We start from the raw sequence: 17,885 nt of genomic DNA, 5'->3' as shown, positions 1-17,885 counted from the left end.
ATTGAATGTCAAGGGAGCACTGGTTAGATTCTCTCCTGCAGGAACTCATCCAGTATTCTGAGAAAGCACCTTTCAAACCCATCACGGTTGCCATCTCGAAGGACAAGAGCAGCAGACTCATGGGAACACCAGCACCTGGGAAGTTCCCCTCCAAGTCACTCACCATCCTGACTTAGCATCACATATAGGCTTACATTAACACTGCAATGAAGCTACTGTGAAAATCCCCTAGTCGCCACACTCCGGCGCCTGTGTGGGTGCACTAAGGGAGAATTTGGCATGGCCAATGCACCTAACCAGCACGTCTTTTGGACTGTGGGAGGAAACCCATGCAGTCACGGGAATGTGCAGACTCTGCACAGATAGTGACCCAAGCCACAAATCGAACCCGGGTCACTGGCGCTATGAGGCAGGAGTGCTAACCACTGTGCCATGGTACCGCTCACACATAATATCCAGGTAACAGGTGGTATTAGCCAATAGCAGGTGCTCTCCCAAGCTTGGTGTAGGTGCACAACTAACAAGGCATCTCCACTACAAACCGATTGCTAAGATGGGCTTGGAATTTCTGTTGAAGGAAATGTGAAGCTCTTTTAGGCCTCCTTTCTTTCCTAGACATCTCCACTGCACCCTCTACAGGCTCTGGGAAAATTAAATTCTCCCAGTTCTTAATGTTTACTCAAGGACCCAATGCGACGTGGATGTCATCCAACTTGCAGATTGAGAGCGCAGATGTCTGAAGACTTTTGTTCAGCTGATGATTCCATTTGGAACTATTCCACAGCCCCCTCTGATCATCGGTGGTATAGCCAAATCTCCAGTGGAAAAGCCCGAGGAGCATTCACCCAAATGGTTTTGTTGTAATGTGAACCCTGGGGGAACGATTAAGAATATACTTTGTTGGCCAGTGACTGATTTCTTCTTTGGGACTTTTGATTCCAGAGCAACAGATGCCTGGTAACAAGTCTGAGATTCTGAATCTCAGCAATTGACTGCTGACATTTGTAGACTTCCATTCTAGCAATGCATCAGAAGGAATGGACCACAGAGCATTTTATAATTTCTTCATCTGTTTCTTTACATACAAGTTGGGAGATGGTTACGTGGCTAATATTGTGATGTTGAAAGCTTTTAAAAATTCTGAAACTGTATCCTTCACAATTCTTCTCACTTGCTCCCCACTCAATGGAGCATTCTTTGCCAAAATCTAGGGCAACAGTGACTTAAAGTAGGAATTGTCCTGCAAGAACTGCCGATATAGTTATGATGGTGTAACAAGTAAAAGATATTTCTGTGGTTGGAGAATTAGCACCAGGATCTCAGACTTGTTTCACAAAGATTTATTAGAAAATGGAATGCTTCACAAGTAACTATTGAGGCAGATCCTACAAACAGCATTTAAAATCAAGTTGGGTAAACGTTTGAAAGGGAACAGATCAGGGTTTGAGCAAGGTAAGGAAATTGAACTAGGGTAGGCAGATCCAGTTGAAGAGGTTGATATGACACAGATGCAACCGCCCAAATGACATCCGACATGTTAAGCTTTTTCTTTTCACCCAAAAAATTCAATGATAAGTCAATTTTGGTCATCTTTGCTGTTGCTCTCAGTTAAATAATTTGAGTTCATTCATGCATAGCACTAGATTCTAAAAGTCAGTAGCTGAGAGGCAAGGAATTTTCATTACAGTGGATAGAAGTAAATAATTGTGCTTTTTGTTTTGCGCTTCTTGTTTAGGGTGGACTCCACTACATGAAGCCTGCAACTTGGGTTACTATGAAGTTGCTAAACAGCTAATACTAGCAGGAGCAGATGTGAACACCCAGGGACTTGACAATGATACTCCACTGCATGATGCTGCAAGCAATGGACACAGAGATGTATGTACTATGATTTATGAGTTATGTTGCATGAAACTAACACTGCACTTTCAATTAAAAAGCATTGAATTAAATTGGAAAATTTTATGTGCAAATGAATTGATGGCACTCCAGTAATCATTCTTCCTCCAATTTTCAGTGGGTGACACGGTGGCGCAGTGGTTAGCACTGCTGCCTCACAGCGCTAGGGACCCAGGTTCAAATCCCGGTTTGGATCACTCTCTGCGGAGTCTGCATGTTCTCCCTGTGTCTGCGTGGATTTTCTCCGGGTCCCCTGGTTTCCTCCCACACTCCAAAGATGTGCGAGTTAGGTTGATTGGCCATGCTAAATTGCCCCTGAGTGCCTTGCTAAAGTCCCTGTGGACAACATCGACTGCAGTGCCCTCATCTACCTTCTTAGTCACCCCTTGAAAAAACTCAATCAAATTTGTGAGACGTGCTTTTTCACTCTCAAAGCCATGCTGATTGTCCCCAATCAGTCCTTGCCTCTCTAAATGCCTGTAGATCCTGTCTCTCAGAATACCTTCCAACAACTTACCCACTAGAGATGTTAGGCTTTTCCCAACTTTTGTCAACATTTTGCACTAAATCCCACATTGGATCTTTTGTGTTTACTATACAGTCAACATAACATATACGAATGATGCACTTCATAGAACATAGGACAGTGCAGCACAGAACAGGCCCTTTGACCCACGATGTTGTGCCGAGCTTTGTCTGAAACCCAGATCAAGCTATTTCCTCCCTATCATCCTGAAGTACTCCATGTGCCTATCCAATAGCTTCTTAAAGGTTCCTAAAGTTTCTGACTCCACTATCCCTGCAGGCGGTCCATTCCACACCCCAACCACTCTGAGTAAAAAACCTACCTCGGACATCCTTCCTATATCTCCCACCATGAACCCTATAGTTATGCCCCCTAGTTACCGCTCCATTCACCCGAGGAAATAGTCTTTGAACGTTCACTCTATCTATCCCCCTCATCATCTTATAAACCTCTATCAAGTCACCTCTCAACCTCCTCCGCTCCAAAGAGAAAAGCCCAAGTTCCCTCAACCTTTCCTCATAAGACCTACCCTCCAAACCAGGCAGCATCCTGGTAAATCTTCTTTGCACTCTTTCCAGTGTCTCCACATCCTCCTTGTAGTGAGGTGACCAGAACTGCACACAATATTCCAAATGTGGTCTCACCAAGGTCCTGTACAGTTGCAGCATAACCCCACGGCTCTTAAACTCCAACCCCCTGTTAATGAACGCCAACACACTATAGGCCTTCTTCACGGCTCTATCCACTTGAGTGGCAACCTTCAGAGATCTATGGATATGAACCCCAAGATCTCTCTGTTCCTCCACATTCTTCAGAACCCTACCTTTGACCCTGTAATCCACATTTAAATTTGTCCTACCAAAATGAACCACCTCGCATTTGTCAGGGTTAAACTCCATTTGCCATTTTTCAGCCCAGCTCTGCATCCTATCTATATCTCTTTGCAGCCTACCACAGCCCTCCACCTCATCCACTACTCCACCAATCTTGGTGTCATCAGCAAATTTACTGATTCACCCTTCAGCCCCCTCCTCCAAGTCATTTATAAAAATTACAAATAGCAGAGGACCAAGCACTGATCCCTGTGGCACTCCGCTGGTAACCGGTTTCCAGTCCGAAAATTTTTCATCCACCACCACCCTCTGTCTTCTGTTAGATAGCCAGTTACCTATCCAATCGGCCAAACTTCCCTCTATCCCACACATCCTTACTTTCTTCATAAGCCGACCGTGGGGGACTTTATCAAACGCCTTACTAAAATCCACATATATGACATCAACTGCACTACCTTCATCTACGCACTTAGTTCCCTCCTCAAAAAATTCTATCAAATTTGTGAGGCAAGACTTGCCCTTCACAAATCCGTGCTGACTATCCCGGATTAAGCTGCATCTTTCTAAATGGTCGTAAATCCTATCCCTAAGGACCTTTTCCCATCAACTTACCGACCACCGAAGTAAGACTAACCGGCCTATAATTACCAGGGTAATTTCTATTCCCTTTCTTAAACAGAGGAACCACATTCGCCACTCTCCAGTCCTCTGGCACCACCCCCATGGACAGTGAGGACGCAAAGATCAATGCCAAAGGCTCTGCTATCTCATCCCTTGCCTCCCAAAGAATCATAGGATATATTTCATCAGGCCCAGGGGACTTATCAACTTTCAGTTTATTCAAAATTGCTAGTACATCTTCCCTCCGAACATCTACTTCCTCCAGCCTATCAGCCTGTGACACCATCTCTTCCTCAAAAACATGGCCCCTCTCCTTGGTGAACACCGAAGAAAAGTATTCATTCATCACCTCTCCTATCTCTTCTGACTCCATGCACAAATTCCCACTGCCGTCCTTGACCGGCCCCAGCCTCACCCTGGTCATTCTTTTATTCCTCACATAAGAGTAAAAAGCCTTGGGGTTTTACTTGATCCGACCCGCCAAGGACTTCTCATGCCCCCTCCTAGCTCTCCTAAGTCCCTTTTTCAGCTCATTTCTTGCTAACTTGTAACCCTCCATTGAGCCAACTGAACCTTGTTTTCTCAACCTAACATACGCTTCCTTCTTCCTCTTGACAAGACATTCCACCTCTTTTGTGAACCATGGTTCCCTCACTCGGCCATTTCCTCTCTGCCTGGCAGGGACATACCTATCAAGGACACGCAGTATTTGTTCCTTGAAAAAGTTCCACTTATCATTAGTGCCTTTGCCTGACAATTTTTGTTCCCATCCTATGCTTCCTAATTCCCGCCTGATTGCATCATAATGACCTCTCCCCCAATTGTAAACCTTGCCCTGCCGTCCGGCCCTATCCCTCTCCATTGCAATAACAAAAGACACCGAATTGTGGTCACTATCTCCAAAGTGCTCTCCCACAACCAAATCCAACACTTGGCCCGGCTCATTTCCCAGTACCAAATCCAATGTGGCGCCACCTCTTGTCGGCTTATTCACATATTGTGTCAGGAACCCCTCCTGCACACACTGCACAAAAACTGCCCCATCCGAACTATTCGACCTTCACATTGTTGGGAGTAAATGGTGTGCATACAAGTTGCCAAGTGCTTGTGATCTTTGTTGTGAATGCATCAGAAAACTATGTAGAAAAGTGTATAGGTTATTATGTGGTTCACCAGTCGTTATTGTCTTGCTTTCAGTCGTGATCAGTATGATGCATTTAAACGAGAATGTCTGACCCAAACCACTTCCACAATTAAAAGCTTGTCCAATTTTATGGTGTACTCGCATTTGCTCAAAGCATAATTTTGCTAAATTTCGTATGGATGGACAACAATTTTCAACTTTCTAACCTGGATATCTTTCTCTCTAGATTGTGAAACTACTTTTGCGCAATGGTGGGGATGCCTATCAAATGAATCACCGTGGAGAGCGTCCTGTGGATGTCGCTGATTCAGACGAAATGGAGCAGCTTCTGAAAGGAGAGCTGCCTCTTTCTGATGACGAAGATGATGACAGTTGTACAGGTTATGATAGAACCTTTTTAAAATAAACGTGCTAGCCTTGCTGGCAGTCTTGGCATGATAGAAGCACAGTATAAATCAAGTCATTCATACTATCAAGTGACTGTATATTCCAGTTAAATGTATTATATTTCATAAATGCATTAATTGCTATTTAATGTTGACAGTAAAACAAAACACAAATCTTAAGTGTCTCCTTTGGTTAACGGAAAACATTTCTGAAGCAAAATAGCTTCGGAATTTAAGTTTTTCATTATTCCCTGTGAAGGTTCACCAAAAGTCAGCAGAGCTGATTTAAGAAATGTTTAGTCTCCTGCCCCTTATGTCAGTATTTCAGTAGACCTATACTTATCAGACCAGCTGCAATTTGCAGAACTGTGTGCTCTAATTCTATGGTCAAGAATTAGAATCGTAGAATCCCTACAGTGCAGAAGGACCATTCGGTCCATCGAGTCTGCACCAACAACAATCCCACCCAGTCCTATCCTTGTAGTCCCATGTAATCCCCCTGACACTAAGGGGCAATCCCACCCAGACCTGTTCCCCGTAAACCCGAGTATTTACCCAGCTAGTCCCCCTAACCTACATATCTTGGGATACTAAAGGGCAATTTAGCATGGCCAATCAACCTAACCCGCACATCTTTGGACTGTGGAAGGAAACCGGAGCACTCGGAGGAAACCCACGCAGACATGGGGAGAATATGCAAACTCCACACAGACAGTCACCCAAGGCCGGAATTGTACCTGGGTCCCTGATGCTGTGAGGCAGCAGCGCTAACCACGTGCCACCTCCAAGAACAAAGAAAACTACGGCACAGGAACAGGCTCTTCGGCCCTCCAAGCCTGCACCGACCATGCTGCCCGACTGAACTAAAACCCCCTACCCTTCCGGGGACCATATCCCTCTATTCCCATCCTGTTCATGTACTGGTCAAGACGCCCCTTAAAAGTCACTACCGTATCCGCTTCCACTACCTCCCCCAGCAACGAGTTCGAGGCACCCACTACTCTGTGTAAAAAATCTGCCTCGTACATCTCCTTTAAACCTTGCCCCTCCCACCTTAAACCTATGCCCCCTAGTAATTGACTCTTCCACCCTGGGAAAAAGAAGCACCTTTAGTATCTGTGTAAAGCCATAGAATTCATATAATTACAGAAGCTGACAACTCTTTCCAACATCTGTTTCCCCCCCCCCCCCCCCCCCCCCACAGCTTTTTATGTGATCTTTAGTATACTCCCCACTACCTCAGTTAATTCTCTTCACTTTTATTACTTCAATATAGGTCAGTGATTATTGTTATATCCACCAGCCAATGTCCCACTGTGCTTATAGTAATTATTTTTCATACGCTTATATTTAGAAACGTTTTGGAGTTGTCAGCTTCTATAATTACATGAATTCTATGGTTTTACATAGACACTAAAGGTGCTAGTTGATAATTTGACACCAAGATGCTTCCATTTAAAGTCTCACTATTTAAGGTGTATTTCTTTTCCTTATTCAAATACTTAATATTTTTGAGCTTCAAATAACACTGCTATCTCATCCTGCTAGTTCTCTTTCTGTCTTCCTTTCACAATCTCTAGATAGAACAATCTCTAGATTCACAATCTAGGTGCCGCACGGTAGTACAATGGTTAGCACTGCTGCCTCACAGCACCAGGGGAACCTAGGTTCAATTCTGGCCTTGGGTGACTGTGTGGAGTTTCCGCGTTTTCCCCGTGTCTGCATAGGTTTCCTCCGGGTGCTCCAGTTTCCTCCCACAATCCAAAGATGTGCAGATTGGGTGCATTGGCCATGCTAAATTGCCCCTTAGTATCAGTGGAAAGAGTGGGGTAAATACGTGGGATTACGGGGATAAGGTCTGGGTGAGATTGTTGTTGGTGTAGGCTTGATAGGCCCAATGCCCTCCTTCTGCATTGTAGAGATTCTATGAATCTTCAACAGGTTACCATTCTCTAGTTTAGTATCATCAACCAATTTTGATTTTGTTCCCTCAATTCCTGTGAGCAGTTCATGGTAAATGAAAACTGGGCACTGCACAATACGGACAGCAATATGGGTGGCACAGTGGTTAGCACTGCTGCCGCACCGCCAGGGACCCAGGTTCAATTCCCAGCTTGGGTCACTGTCTCTGTGGAGTTTGCACTTTGTCACCATGTCTGCGTGGGTTTCCTCCGGATGCTCCAGTTTCCTCCCACAGTTTGAAAGATATGCTGGTTGGGTGCATTGACCAGAACAGGCGCCGTTGTGTGGCGACTAGGGGAATTTCACAGTAACTTCATTGCAGTGTTAATGTAAGCCTTACTTGTGACTAATAAATAAACTTTAGCTTCAATACATCTTTCCAGTCCAAGGAAACTTTCCTTTTTTTTTGTTGTAGCTTTCCGATATAAATTGGCATTCGTAAAACTGCCAGATAGGAATATGTCCAACTGGGAAATGCTGTGACCTTTCTCTGTTTCATATATTGTTATGTATGAGTAGGAACAGAACTTGAAAAATGCACCAGTTCCAAATGTCAACTCCATTTTGTTTGTACGTTCTTCTAGAATCTGAAGAGTTGCCTTCTGTGAATCCATCTAGCGTGGATGAAAATGTGGATGATTCTGAACCAGAAAAGGAATTAAAAACTGATGCCAATCAGCAGTTGACACCCTGCAAATCGATTGCATCATCTGCATTGGATGAATATGAATTCAAGGATGATGATGACGAGGAAGATGAAGAAGTGGAAGAAATAGGCAAGCTTGTAGATCAGAAAAGGATTCGAAGAAAGGATAGTAAAAAGAATGTAATAAAAGAGAACAGCTACTTAACACCACCAAAGCTAGAGTTGCAGAAACCGTTCAAAATTAAAAAACAAAAATCGGCAAGAGTTCTTGTTTCATCTAGCTCCGAAAGTTCAGATGACGAACTACATCAAGAGAAAAAAACTTGTTCAACAAGCTCTCTGGAAGTTGTTCCAGATAGCAGCAAATCTGATGTAAGGACTAAGAAAGAAAATCTGATTGCCGTTGAACAGAAAGAGAAAGGAAAAGGGAAGAAAAAGATGAAGAAACAAAGTAAAAACAAAGAGAACCAAGAGTTTAAACAGGAGAAAGAAGAGAAGGAAAATGCTAAATTAATGCTTTTCTCCACTTGCTCTGGTTTGGACTCATTAGAACATACGAAGGAGGAAGATTCGTTCAGAAAGTCTTTGTGTATGAAAGATGACTCTTCAGGTCATCAGTTCCACATTTCAACTGCCAAGTCACCGAAACATGCCTGTGGATTAAGTGAAAAACGAGCAAAACCACTTAAACAGGAAAATGCCAAAACTGGCCCATCCTCAGGAGCCTCAGAAATGTCTTTTCAACCTGAAGTTGTGCGATTTGATCATCTTACAGACTCTGACTACACCTCTGAGAGTTCCAGCAACAAATCTTTTAAGTTCAAAGCAAAGACTAAGAATCGCAAAAAGGATCTACACGTGGAATTTGTTGATAAGTCTGGACAGAGAAGCAAAGATGAGGAGGCGGGCGTGTTCGATAACATGGAAGAAGTGCTTAAGAAGACCGACAAGGATGGCAAAGTTATTAAAAAGCATAAACTAAAGCATAAAGATAAAGAGAAAAACAAAATTAAAAAAGAACATGAAAATGAACGGGGGAAACATAAACAAAAAGAGAATGAGAAAGATGTATATCCTGAGTTTGATAGAGAATATTGGAAAGAGAACTTTTTCAAAAATGATGACACTAATGAGACGTTCAAAGATGAAAACTCTGATTTAGCCCCATCAGAAAAGTCATTGAAAGACAAAACTCCAGTTAAAGAAGAGAAAACAAAGGAGAAATATTTTAAAGAAGAAAGACCTTTCAAAGAGGACAAAGAGAAGGAAAAGTCTAAAAAGGCTAAACGAGAAAAACATTCTAAAGAAGAAAAAGAAATTAAACTTACCAATCTGGAAGAAAGAAAGGAAATTGTGCTTGCAGACAAAGATGACTCAATTTACTCAAGTGTCATTGTGAAGAAAGAGCATACTGAGTTATTTGAGAAAGAGAGAGACAAATCTGACACTCCAGATAGAGAGAAGAAGGAAAACAAAGAGAAAAGTGAAAAAAAGTCCCCAACCAAAGAGAGGGACTTGGAAAAATTAGAGAAAAAATATTCTGAGAGAGAGAAAAAAGTAAAGCATGAAAATAGGTTGGAAAAAGATAAATCCGAGCTTCATGAGAAAACACAGGAAAAAACATTTAGCAAACTACAAGAACATGGAGAGAAAGCAAAAGACAAAGATCGATCTAGTAACTTGTATTCCCCTGCAGAGAAGATCCACCGGGAAAATGACAAATTGAAGAATATATTCTCAATTAGGAAACCTGATGAGAAAGAAAAGAGTAAGGAAAAATTGGAGAAAAAGCACGAGAGAGAAAAAAGTGAAAGGGAGCGTCATTCTAGTGGGATGAAGGACAAAGTGGAAAAAGAAAAGCATGCTGCGGAGAAGAAGGTAAAATTATCAGAAAAAGACTCGCAAGATGTCACTCCTAGTAAAGCTGCCAAAGTGAAAGAAAAAGACCGAGATACAGAAAAGGAGAAGAAGAAAGAAAAGTCTAGGGAAAGAGAGGGTGATCTCGTAACAAATTCCAAGCACTTGCAAGATGAGAAGAAACGTAGCACTATTGAGAGTAGCAAAGCATCTCACGATAAATTATTTTCCTCAAAGGATAAAATAAAGGAGGACTTTCTTAAAACTCCTGAAACAAAAGAGAAAGAAAAGAAGGAAAAAGACAGACAAAAAGAAAGAACACCAGTAAATGCCACTGTTAAAGCAAAGCTTAAAGAAGTGGAAGCCGAAAAATTGAAGTCGAAAGACTCTAATTCGGCAAAGGATGTGCGGCCAAAGGAGAAGAGGTTAGTAAATGATGACTTGATGCAGACTAGTTTTGAAAGGATGCTAAGCCTAAAGGATCTAGAAATTGAACAATGGCACAAAAAGCACAAAGAGAAGATAAAGCTTAAAGAAAAAGAACGGCAGAGGCATCGATCTGGCATTGAGCTCACAAAAATAAAAGAACGAGAAAAACTGAAGAGTTCAACAGCAAGCAAAGAACTTACTAGATCAAAAAGTTCAGATCCTTCAGAGGCACACTCTAAAGACAAGCAGCTGAAAGATGTTAACAACATGCGATCACTGTCCACTGATGCAAAACAGAATTTGACAGATACACCAAGACCTTTCATAAGTTGTGAAAGTAATTTAACTGCATCTCCCAGACAAGAACGTGATCGGGCAGGGCTAACGTCGAGATCTATATCGATGATTTCTGTTGCGAGTTCAGAAGATTCCTGTCAAACTTCAGCTGTAGCGACGCCGCGGCCTTTAACAGACTATGATTCAGATTTCACTATCGAGGGTTCTGAGTCTCAGTCTTCCTTTTCTCAATCAGTATTTCTGTCCAGTGCCAAATCACCTGCTGTATATGACCGAGACTCTGATGTTTTAGCTGATTTGCCAGATCGACTTAAATCACCGTACTCCAATAAACTTCCAGGATCTTACCTGCGATCAGTCTCCGCTGACAATGCTAGATATGAGAACGAATGCCGGTTGGTAGGTGATATTCGGAGATGCAGTATACCAGCTGCTGCAAGTGAACATGATAAACTGTCCCACAAGCATCTTGAAGGTAACCTGCCACTTTCAAGTGAAAAACAATTTAGTTTTTCACCCTCAGTACAACATCAAGCCTGTACTTCTCCTCGACCAGAACCAACTCCAGACAGTGGCACTGAAGAGGGCACATTTAATAGTAATTCCTGTTTACAACCTTCTGTTTCCACACCACCTGCTGTCATTGTGCCAAGCAGCACTCATTATTTATCACAGGATGCAAATCCCAGCAGCATAATTCAAAATACTTCCCAGCAAATGACTGTGGTACAGCCACAACTAAACTGTGTGATTGGTAGCATTCAGCCAAATAAACCATTGGAAGTGTCTTATGATAGGCTTGATCCTCCTTCGCACAGTAATAATGATGGGTATTTATCTTCAGCTTGTGAGAAAAGCATTTTTAGCCCATTACATGTTTCACAAGAATGGGGATGTTCAGACCAGTTGACATCGGAATTGGTCTCAAAGTCTCCACAGATACCTTGCAGTGAACCTCCCCAAGTGACAAATCTCCAAGAAGCGCCGTCTTATTTTTCACCTACACATACTTCCAATACATCTTGTATTAGGTCATCATTAGATAATGATATTACCCCTCGAGTTCTCTTTTGGCCAAAATGTGGAACTCCAGAAGATCTACCGCAAACTCAAACTTTGCAAAATACAGATCAGACTTCATTACCATGCAAACCACACTCGGACAGTGTAGGTATGGCTGATGAAAAGGATGCTAAATATCCTCCTGTTGAAACAACTGCTGACCTTGCTAGTCAGAAGACCGTGGAAGATGCTTCCAATGATTGCAAATCAGATGAAATGCAGGACTTGGAAGAAAATTTCTCTCCATCATCCACAGCATTATCAGAATGCAATAATGTGAATGAAAACCTTGTAGACCAAACAAGACCTGTACAGAGTACATCAACTGAATCTCAAGAAAAGACCGAAGAGGATACACAAAATATCACTTCAGCTGATCAGGAGCCAACATGTAATCAGGAGAGCTCAGCATTAGCCAAAGTGCCGGTAGCCACAGTTGATGAAATGCCGTCTGAGCCAACAGAAGAATTACCTGAAGCAACACCTTCCACTGAACATGTGCACACAAGTTCCATAAGCGATGAGCCTCAGCCCTTGGAAAGTAAGGCTCAAGGCCAAGATGCCTCATTGGAGATGGAAGTTCCTCAACTTTCTACGACTACTACTCAAGATGCTGTAATGATGCATGAGGCAGCACCTGATGAACGAAGGCAGTCCACTGAGTCGTCAAAAGAGGAGCTGGAAGAGCAAATGGAAGCTGACCGAACAGAACAAGATATTCCTCAGAGGATTACTCGTAACAGAGCAAACCTACTAGCCAATCAAAGCAGACAATCTGCTGTCAACTGTGCACAGGTGTCTGACAAAGATACAGAATCCTCCATACCTGTGAAAAGCAAGGCGAAGTTTACAGAGGAGGAGGAAGGTCAAGTGCACCATCCACATAAACGAAAGATGTCACGAGTTCCGCATCCTGCACAAGTAAAATCCACACTGCAGCAAGCTAAGGAAAAGACTCAGCAATCACTGGCAGCCATTGTAGATTCTTTAAAACTAGAAGAAATTCAACCGTACCATTCAGAAAAGGCAAACCCTTATTATGAATATCTCCACATTAGAAAAAAGATAGAAGAGAAGCGTAAAGTGCTGTGTAGTGTCACTCCTCAAGCACCACAGTTTTACGATGAATTTGTTACATTCACTGGATCATACCTGCTGGATGGAAACCCTCTGAGCAAACTTTGCATACCAACTGTAAGTGGTTGTCCATGAAAATATTTTATAGAGCTTGTTATTTAAGTGACTCGAAGGAGTTATTCAGTTTGCATACCGTCTATAAGAATGTCATTTGAATTATTTATTCAAAATGTACCCGAGTAAAGTGTGAACCCTTTAGTCCTTAATGGAGAATTTTAATAAATGTTTTGCATTCAACTGCTTCCATTGGGAAGAAATATACAATCGAAGGGAATCCGTACAGTTTGTAGCTGCGAGTAGGTAAGTAGGTCTGAAGATTGTTTGGAGGTGGGAGGGATGGAACAACAATGTAGACGTTTTGCCGTGGATAGTTACTTCCCGTAATTATCTGAAGAGTAATTGCTTTTTGTCTCAGCCCTCAAGATTGTGTAATGACTTTAATCAGGCAATTGAGGTGGACCACCCCCAATTTAAGGGCCAAATTGAAGGAGCCTCTTGCTTTGTATTTAACCAGGGGCGGCACGGTAGCACAGTGGTTAGCACTGCTGCTTCACAGCTCCAGGGTCCCGGGTTCGATTCCCGACTCGGGTCACTGTCTGTGTGGAGTTTGCACATTCTCCTCGTGTCTGCGTGGGTTTCCTCTGGGTGCTCCGGTTTCCTCCCACAGTCCAAAGATGTGCAGGTTAGGTAGATTGGCCAGGTTAAAAATTGCCCCTTAGAGTCCTGAGATGCGTAGGTTAGAGGGATTAGCGGGTAAATGTGTGGGGGTAGGGCCTGGGTGGGATTGTGGTCGGTGCAGACTCGATGGGCCGAATGGCCTCCTTCTGCACTGTAGGGTTTCTATGTTCTATGTTCTATGTTCTATGTTTTCTTGAAACCCAATCAATCTGCCTGTACTGAAACCATTCTCTGCCTGGAGCCAGGCGTCAAGACGCTGGCCTCAATCATGTGCTACTATTGGGAAACGGTTATTAAGAACATTGCTAATAATGATGTGGCGGCAATATCGTTACATTACAGATTTCCTTCTGAAGCCACTTTTGCTATTGGTGTGAGAGCAATATAGAAGAGACATAAGATGCTATGTAGTTATAAATATTGAAGCATATTAGAGTGCAATATTGTCATAAATGTTTCATTGTACATTTCTTTATTTTTCTGATGATGGAATGCAGTAGCCCTTTACTTGCAAACGCCAGCTGGCAGCATAGGGTCTCGCAGGCACCGGATGCTGACCTGCAAATTGGATGCCCAGTCAGTTGGTGGGGTGTCCAATTTTCCAACAGTTTACTGGAGAGCAAATAATGAGGCAGTGCTATCATTCTGCATTATTGTCGTACAATAACAATTGCAGCATATTCCCTGCCTATAAAACTGGGAGCATTCAAACCTTCAGACCTGCTCTTGTAATAAAGCAGGCTTCTTGGTTGGGTGCATTGACCATGCCAAATTCTCCCTCGGTGTACCTGAGCAGGCAACGGGGGGATTTTCACAGCAGCTTCATTGCAGTGTTAAAGTAAGCCGACTTTGTGACACTAATAAATAATAATAAAGGAAGAAGGATGCCTTTTAACGGAAGGAGGAAAACCTACATTTGCATATCTTTTCACCAGCATCCTAAGGCACTTCAGAGAAGATCCTGCATGAACATTTCATTCACTGGAAATTGTACTTGCAATCCAATGTAGTGCTAGTCTGTTTTTTTTCTCAGTTGAGGGATGTGCAGAGAATAAATGTGATTTAGCTGCATTAATATGACAGTAAGTGGAACACCTGGAGGTTGGTGGGGGGGGATGCAAGGATTGTTCCTCTGAAAACTTAAAAGAGCCTGAGGGGAAATCTTAAAAACTCCTAAGAGATGTGAAGCATCCTCACATAACATTCTTCCCTTCCATTGGTATAGGAAAATACTTGCTATACCTCTATGCAAAGTTACAAGTGAAATAAAACCTGTTATGTGGTTTGAGAACACACTAGTAAAGGTGTGAGGAATGGCTTTAAGAATCTCCTTTTAATTAGTAAGTGAAATCAGATGGCAATGGGGTAGAATATTCTTGTGCATAATTCAACTATTTGCATTTATTTGGCATTTTCAAATGTCGCAAAATGTTTCACGAGCGTTACTCAAAATTTGACAACACACAGAGGTACTAAGGCAGGTGTGACTGTAAAGACTGATCAAAGAGAGAGGTGCATGGTACAAGTTGGATTTGTGTAGCAGAGCTTTTGGCGAGTTTTAGATGATGGAATAGGGGAGGCCTGCCAGGAAAGCATTGGAATGGTCAAGTCTAGAAGCAGGAAATGCGTGGATGAAGGTTTCGGCAGCAGAAAAACTGAGATGGGTGGAGATGGGTCATTTTATGAAGGTAGAAATGCACTGTACTGGAAATGGAGAGGATTAAAGGTCAGAAACTCAGCTCAAGCCCAGGGAAAGGGATGACGCCATTTGGGAATGCAGTTTATGCCAAGGACTGATGATTGTCTTCCCAATGATCAATTGGAGAAAATTTTTACTTGTCCAATATTGCTAGCTGCTGCCCTGACGTTAAACTCCTGCTGCCGGGTGCCTGGTGAGCAGCATGTAGATGAGGCCAGGGAGTTTAAACCACTATGGTTGTGTTCTTGCCTTACTCCCCAAAATCCCATTCCCAGTTAACATTCCTGCTCTAGACTTCTCTTGCCATAAAATTCCTTACTTCAAATCACCTGATGAATAAACATTATAACACTAAATTGCACCTTTCCTGTGTCAGTCTAGTAGTAATGACATTGTCGGGCAATACAGCAGGATATAGATAGGCTGGAAAATTGGGCGGAGAGGTGGCAGATGGAATTTAATCCGGATAAATGCGAAGTGATGCATTTTGGAAAAAATAATGTAGGGAGTTACACAATAAATGGCAGAGCCATCAAGAGTATAGAAACACAGAGGGACCTAGGTGTGCAAGTCCACAAATCCTTGAAGGTGGCAACACAGGTGGAGAAGGTGGTGAAGAAGACATATGGTATGCTTGCCTTTATAGGATGGGGTATAGAGTATAAAAGCTGGAGTCTGATGTTGCAGCTGTATAGAACGCTGGTTAGGCCACATTTGGAGTACTGCGTCCAGTTCTGGTCGCCGCACTACCAGAAGGACGTGGAGGTGTTAGAGAGAGTGCAGAGAAGGTTTACCAGGATGTTGCCTGGTATGGAGGGTCTTAGCTATGAGGAGAGATTGGGTAAACTGGGGTTGTTCTCCCTGGAAAGACGGAGAATGAGGGGAGATCTAATAGAGGTGTACAAGATTATGAAGGGGATAGATAGGGTGAACGGTGGGAAGCTTTTTCCCAGATCAGAAGTGACAATCACGAGGGGTTATGGGCTCAAGGTGAGAGGGGCGAAGTATAACTCCGATATTAGTGGGATGTTTTTTACACAGAGGGTGGTGGGGGCCTGGAATGCGCTGCCAAGTCGGGTGGTGGAAGCAGACACGCTGACATCGTTTAAGACTTACCTGGATAGTCACATGAGCAGCCTGGGAATGGAGGGATACAAACGATTGGTCTAGTTGGACCAAGGAGCGGCACAGGCTTGGAGGGCCGAAGGGCCTGTTTCCTGTGCTGTACTGTTCTTTGTTCTTTTTCAAACTGTAAATCTCATTATGTAGCCAAAATGATTTTGGGGCTGATTCTGCTATTTGTATATTATCTGATCGTAGACATTTTGCAAATTATCGTTGTTTCAGATCCACCGCCTATATATGCATACAACACAGCAAAGGTGCAATTAGTGATAGATGGTCTTGAAAAGTGCTAGATAATCAATCGCAGGTCTTCCTATTGCTTTCATTAGAACCTATTTCCTCAAAGAGAAAAACCTGCACTATTGCTTTTCTTAAACATGCTGTGCTTAACGTGGCTAAATGATGCAGTGCAATACAGAAAATTCCAGGGCACTGTCTACTGTAGCCTAGCAGGTATCCAGTCCAAACCTGATCTGGACTGAATTAGTTAATTTCACAGTTGCGAGAGTTAGTTGTCTTTCATCAACTTATACCGAGGGAGCAGGCACCCTCTGCTGGCAATGTTTGTGGATACCAGCAGATATCAGATTCCTGTTTTGCTGCTGATGTTGCCATATTTGAGTAATCCCCCTCCCTATACCTTGCTATTCAAGTTTGCACTTTGTAAGTGGTCTCTTGTGATGCTCGAAAAGAACTGCTCAAGCTTGTAAAATAATAAACTGCCATGATTTGTTGTATTTGAGAATGATTTAGGGTAGAACATTGAAGGCAGTAGGGACTAAAATACTTTGACAGAGGGTCAATAATTTTTCTAAATTCTTCTGAATTTTAGTTTTTATATTACAACCAAAGGATTGAGGTTCATTTTATAGTGGAATAAAATTAAATAGAAGAATGGCTATGAAACTTTTGTAGAATCTTGATTAGACCGGACTGAGTACTGTACACTGTTCATACTGAGGCAATGGAGAAAGTGCAAAGCTTTTACCAGGGTAGTATCAGAACTGCAAGGTTATATCTCAGTCAAGATTGGGCAGGCTAGGCTCGTTTCTCTATAAAAGAGAAGGCCAAAGTGATCTTTAAAGTTGTGAAGTGTTTTGACAGGCAGAAGTAAAGAAACAAGATGTTTCTTGAGATGTTTATTCAAAGTAAAAAGTAGGCCCAATGTCACGTTTTACTAATAGTATCTGAATCGTCACCATGAAGTCAACTACCAGAATTTAACTGTTGGGCATGAAGGACAAATCTAATGTATCGTACTAAAATATCGCATGATATTTGTAACTTGAACGGCAATATTTAGTGGCATTGAGTGGTGGGTTTGGTCAACAACTTAGCCCTTCCATTAAATGATGCTATTAGAATAGAACTTCATGAAATCACTTCCATGGTCTTTTATGGAACTTGGGTCCCAGGATGTATAGAGCAGTTTTAAGAAGAAAATCATATTACAATGGGCGAGCAGGAAGCCACTGATATGGGAGTAGATAATACATTTTATAATTTTCATAGTTATGTGAAGCAACAACAATTTGGATGTATATTGCCTGTTTAGCAAAACAAAACATCCTAAAACTCTTCACA

General features: G+C 42.4%; 1 protein-coding gene across 1 annotated transcript in view; it reads left to right on the top strand.

Annotated features, from left to right (window-relative positions):
• The window catches only part of ankrd12 (ankyrin repeat domain 12), a gene marked incomplete at its 5' end in the record, with an annotated part of 43,050 nt that overhangs the window by 15,496 nt on the left and 9,669 nt on the right, over positions 1 to 17,885 (top strand). Inside the window, 3 exons of the mRNA XM_078207248.1 lie at positions 1,736 to 1,878; positions 5,250 to 5,403; positions 7,956 to 12,856. Of these exons, the coding sequence (XP_078063374.1) occupies positions 1,736 to 1,878; positions 5,250 to 5,403; positions 7,956 to 12,856 (5,198 nt within the window). The remainder of the gene's footprint in view (positions 1 to 1,735; positions 1,879 to 5,249; positions 5,404 to 7,955; positions 12,857 to 17,885) is intronic.

The sequence above is a fragment of the Mustelus asterias genome, unplaced genomic scaffold (genome assembly GCF_964213995.1).
Source record: "Mustelus asterias unplaced genomic scaffold, sMusAst1.hap1.1 HAP1_SCAFFOLD_2156, whole genome shotgun sequence".
In the NCBI taxonomy this organism is placed as follows: domain Eukaryota; kingdom Metazoa; phylum Chordata; class Chondrichthyes; order Carcharhiniformes; family Triakidae; genus Mustelus; species Mustelus asterias.
The sequence above is the reverse complement of the archived record's forward strand: the minus strand, read 5'-3'. Positions and strand labels throughout refer to the sequence as shown.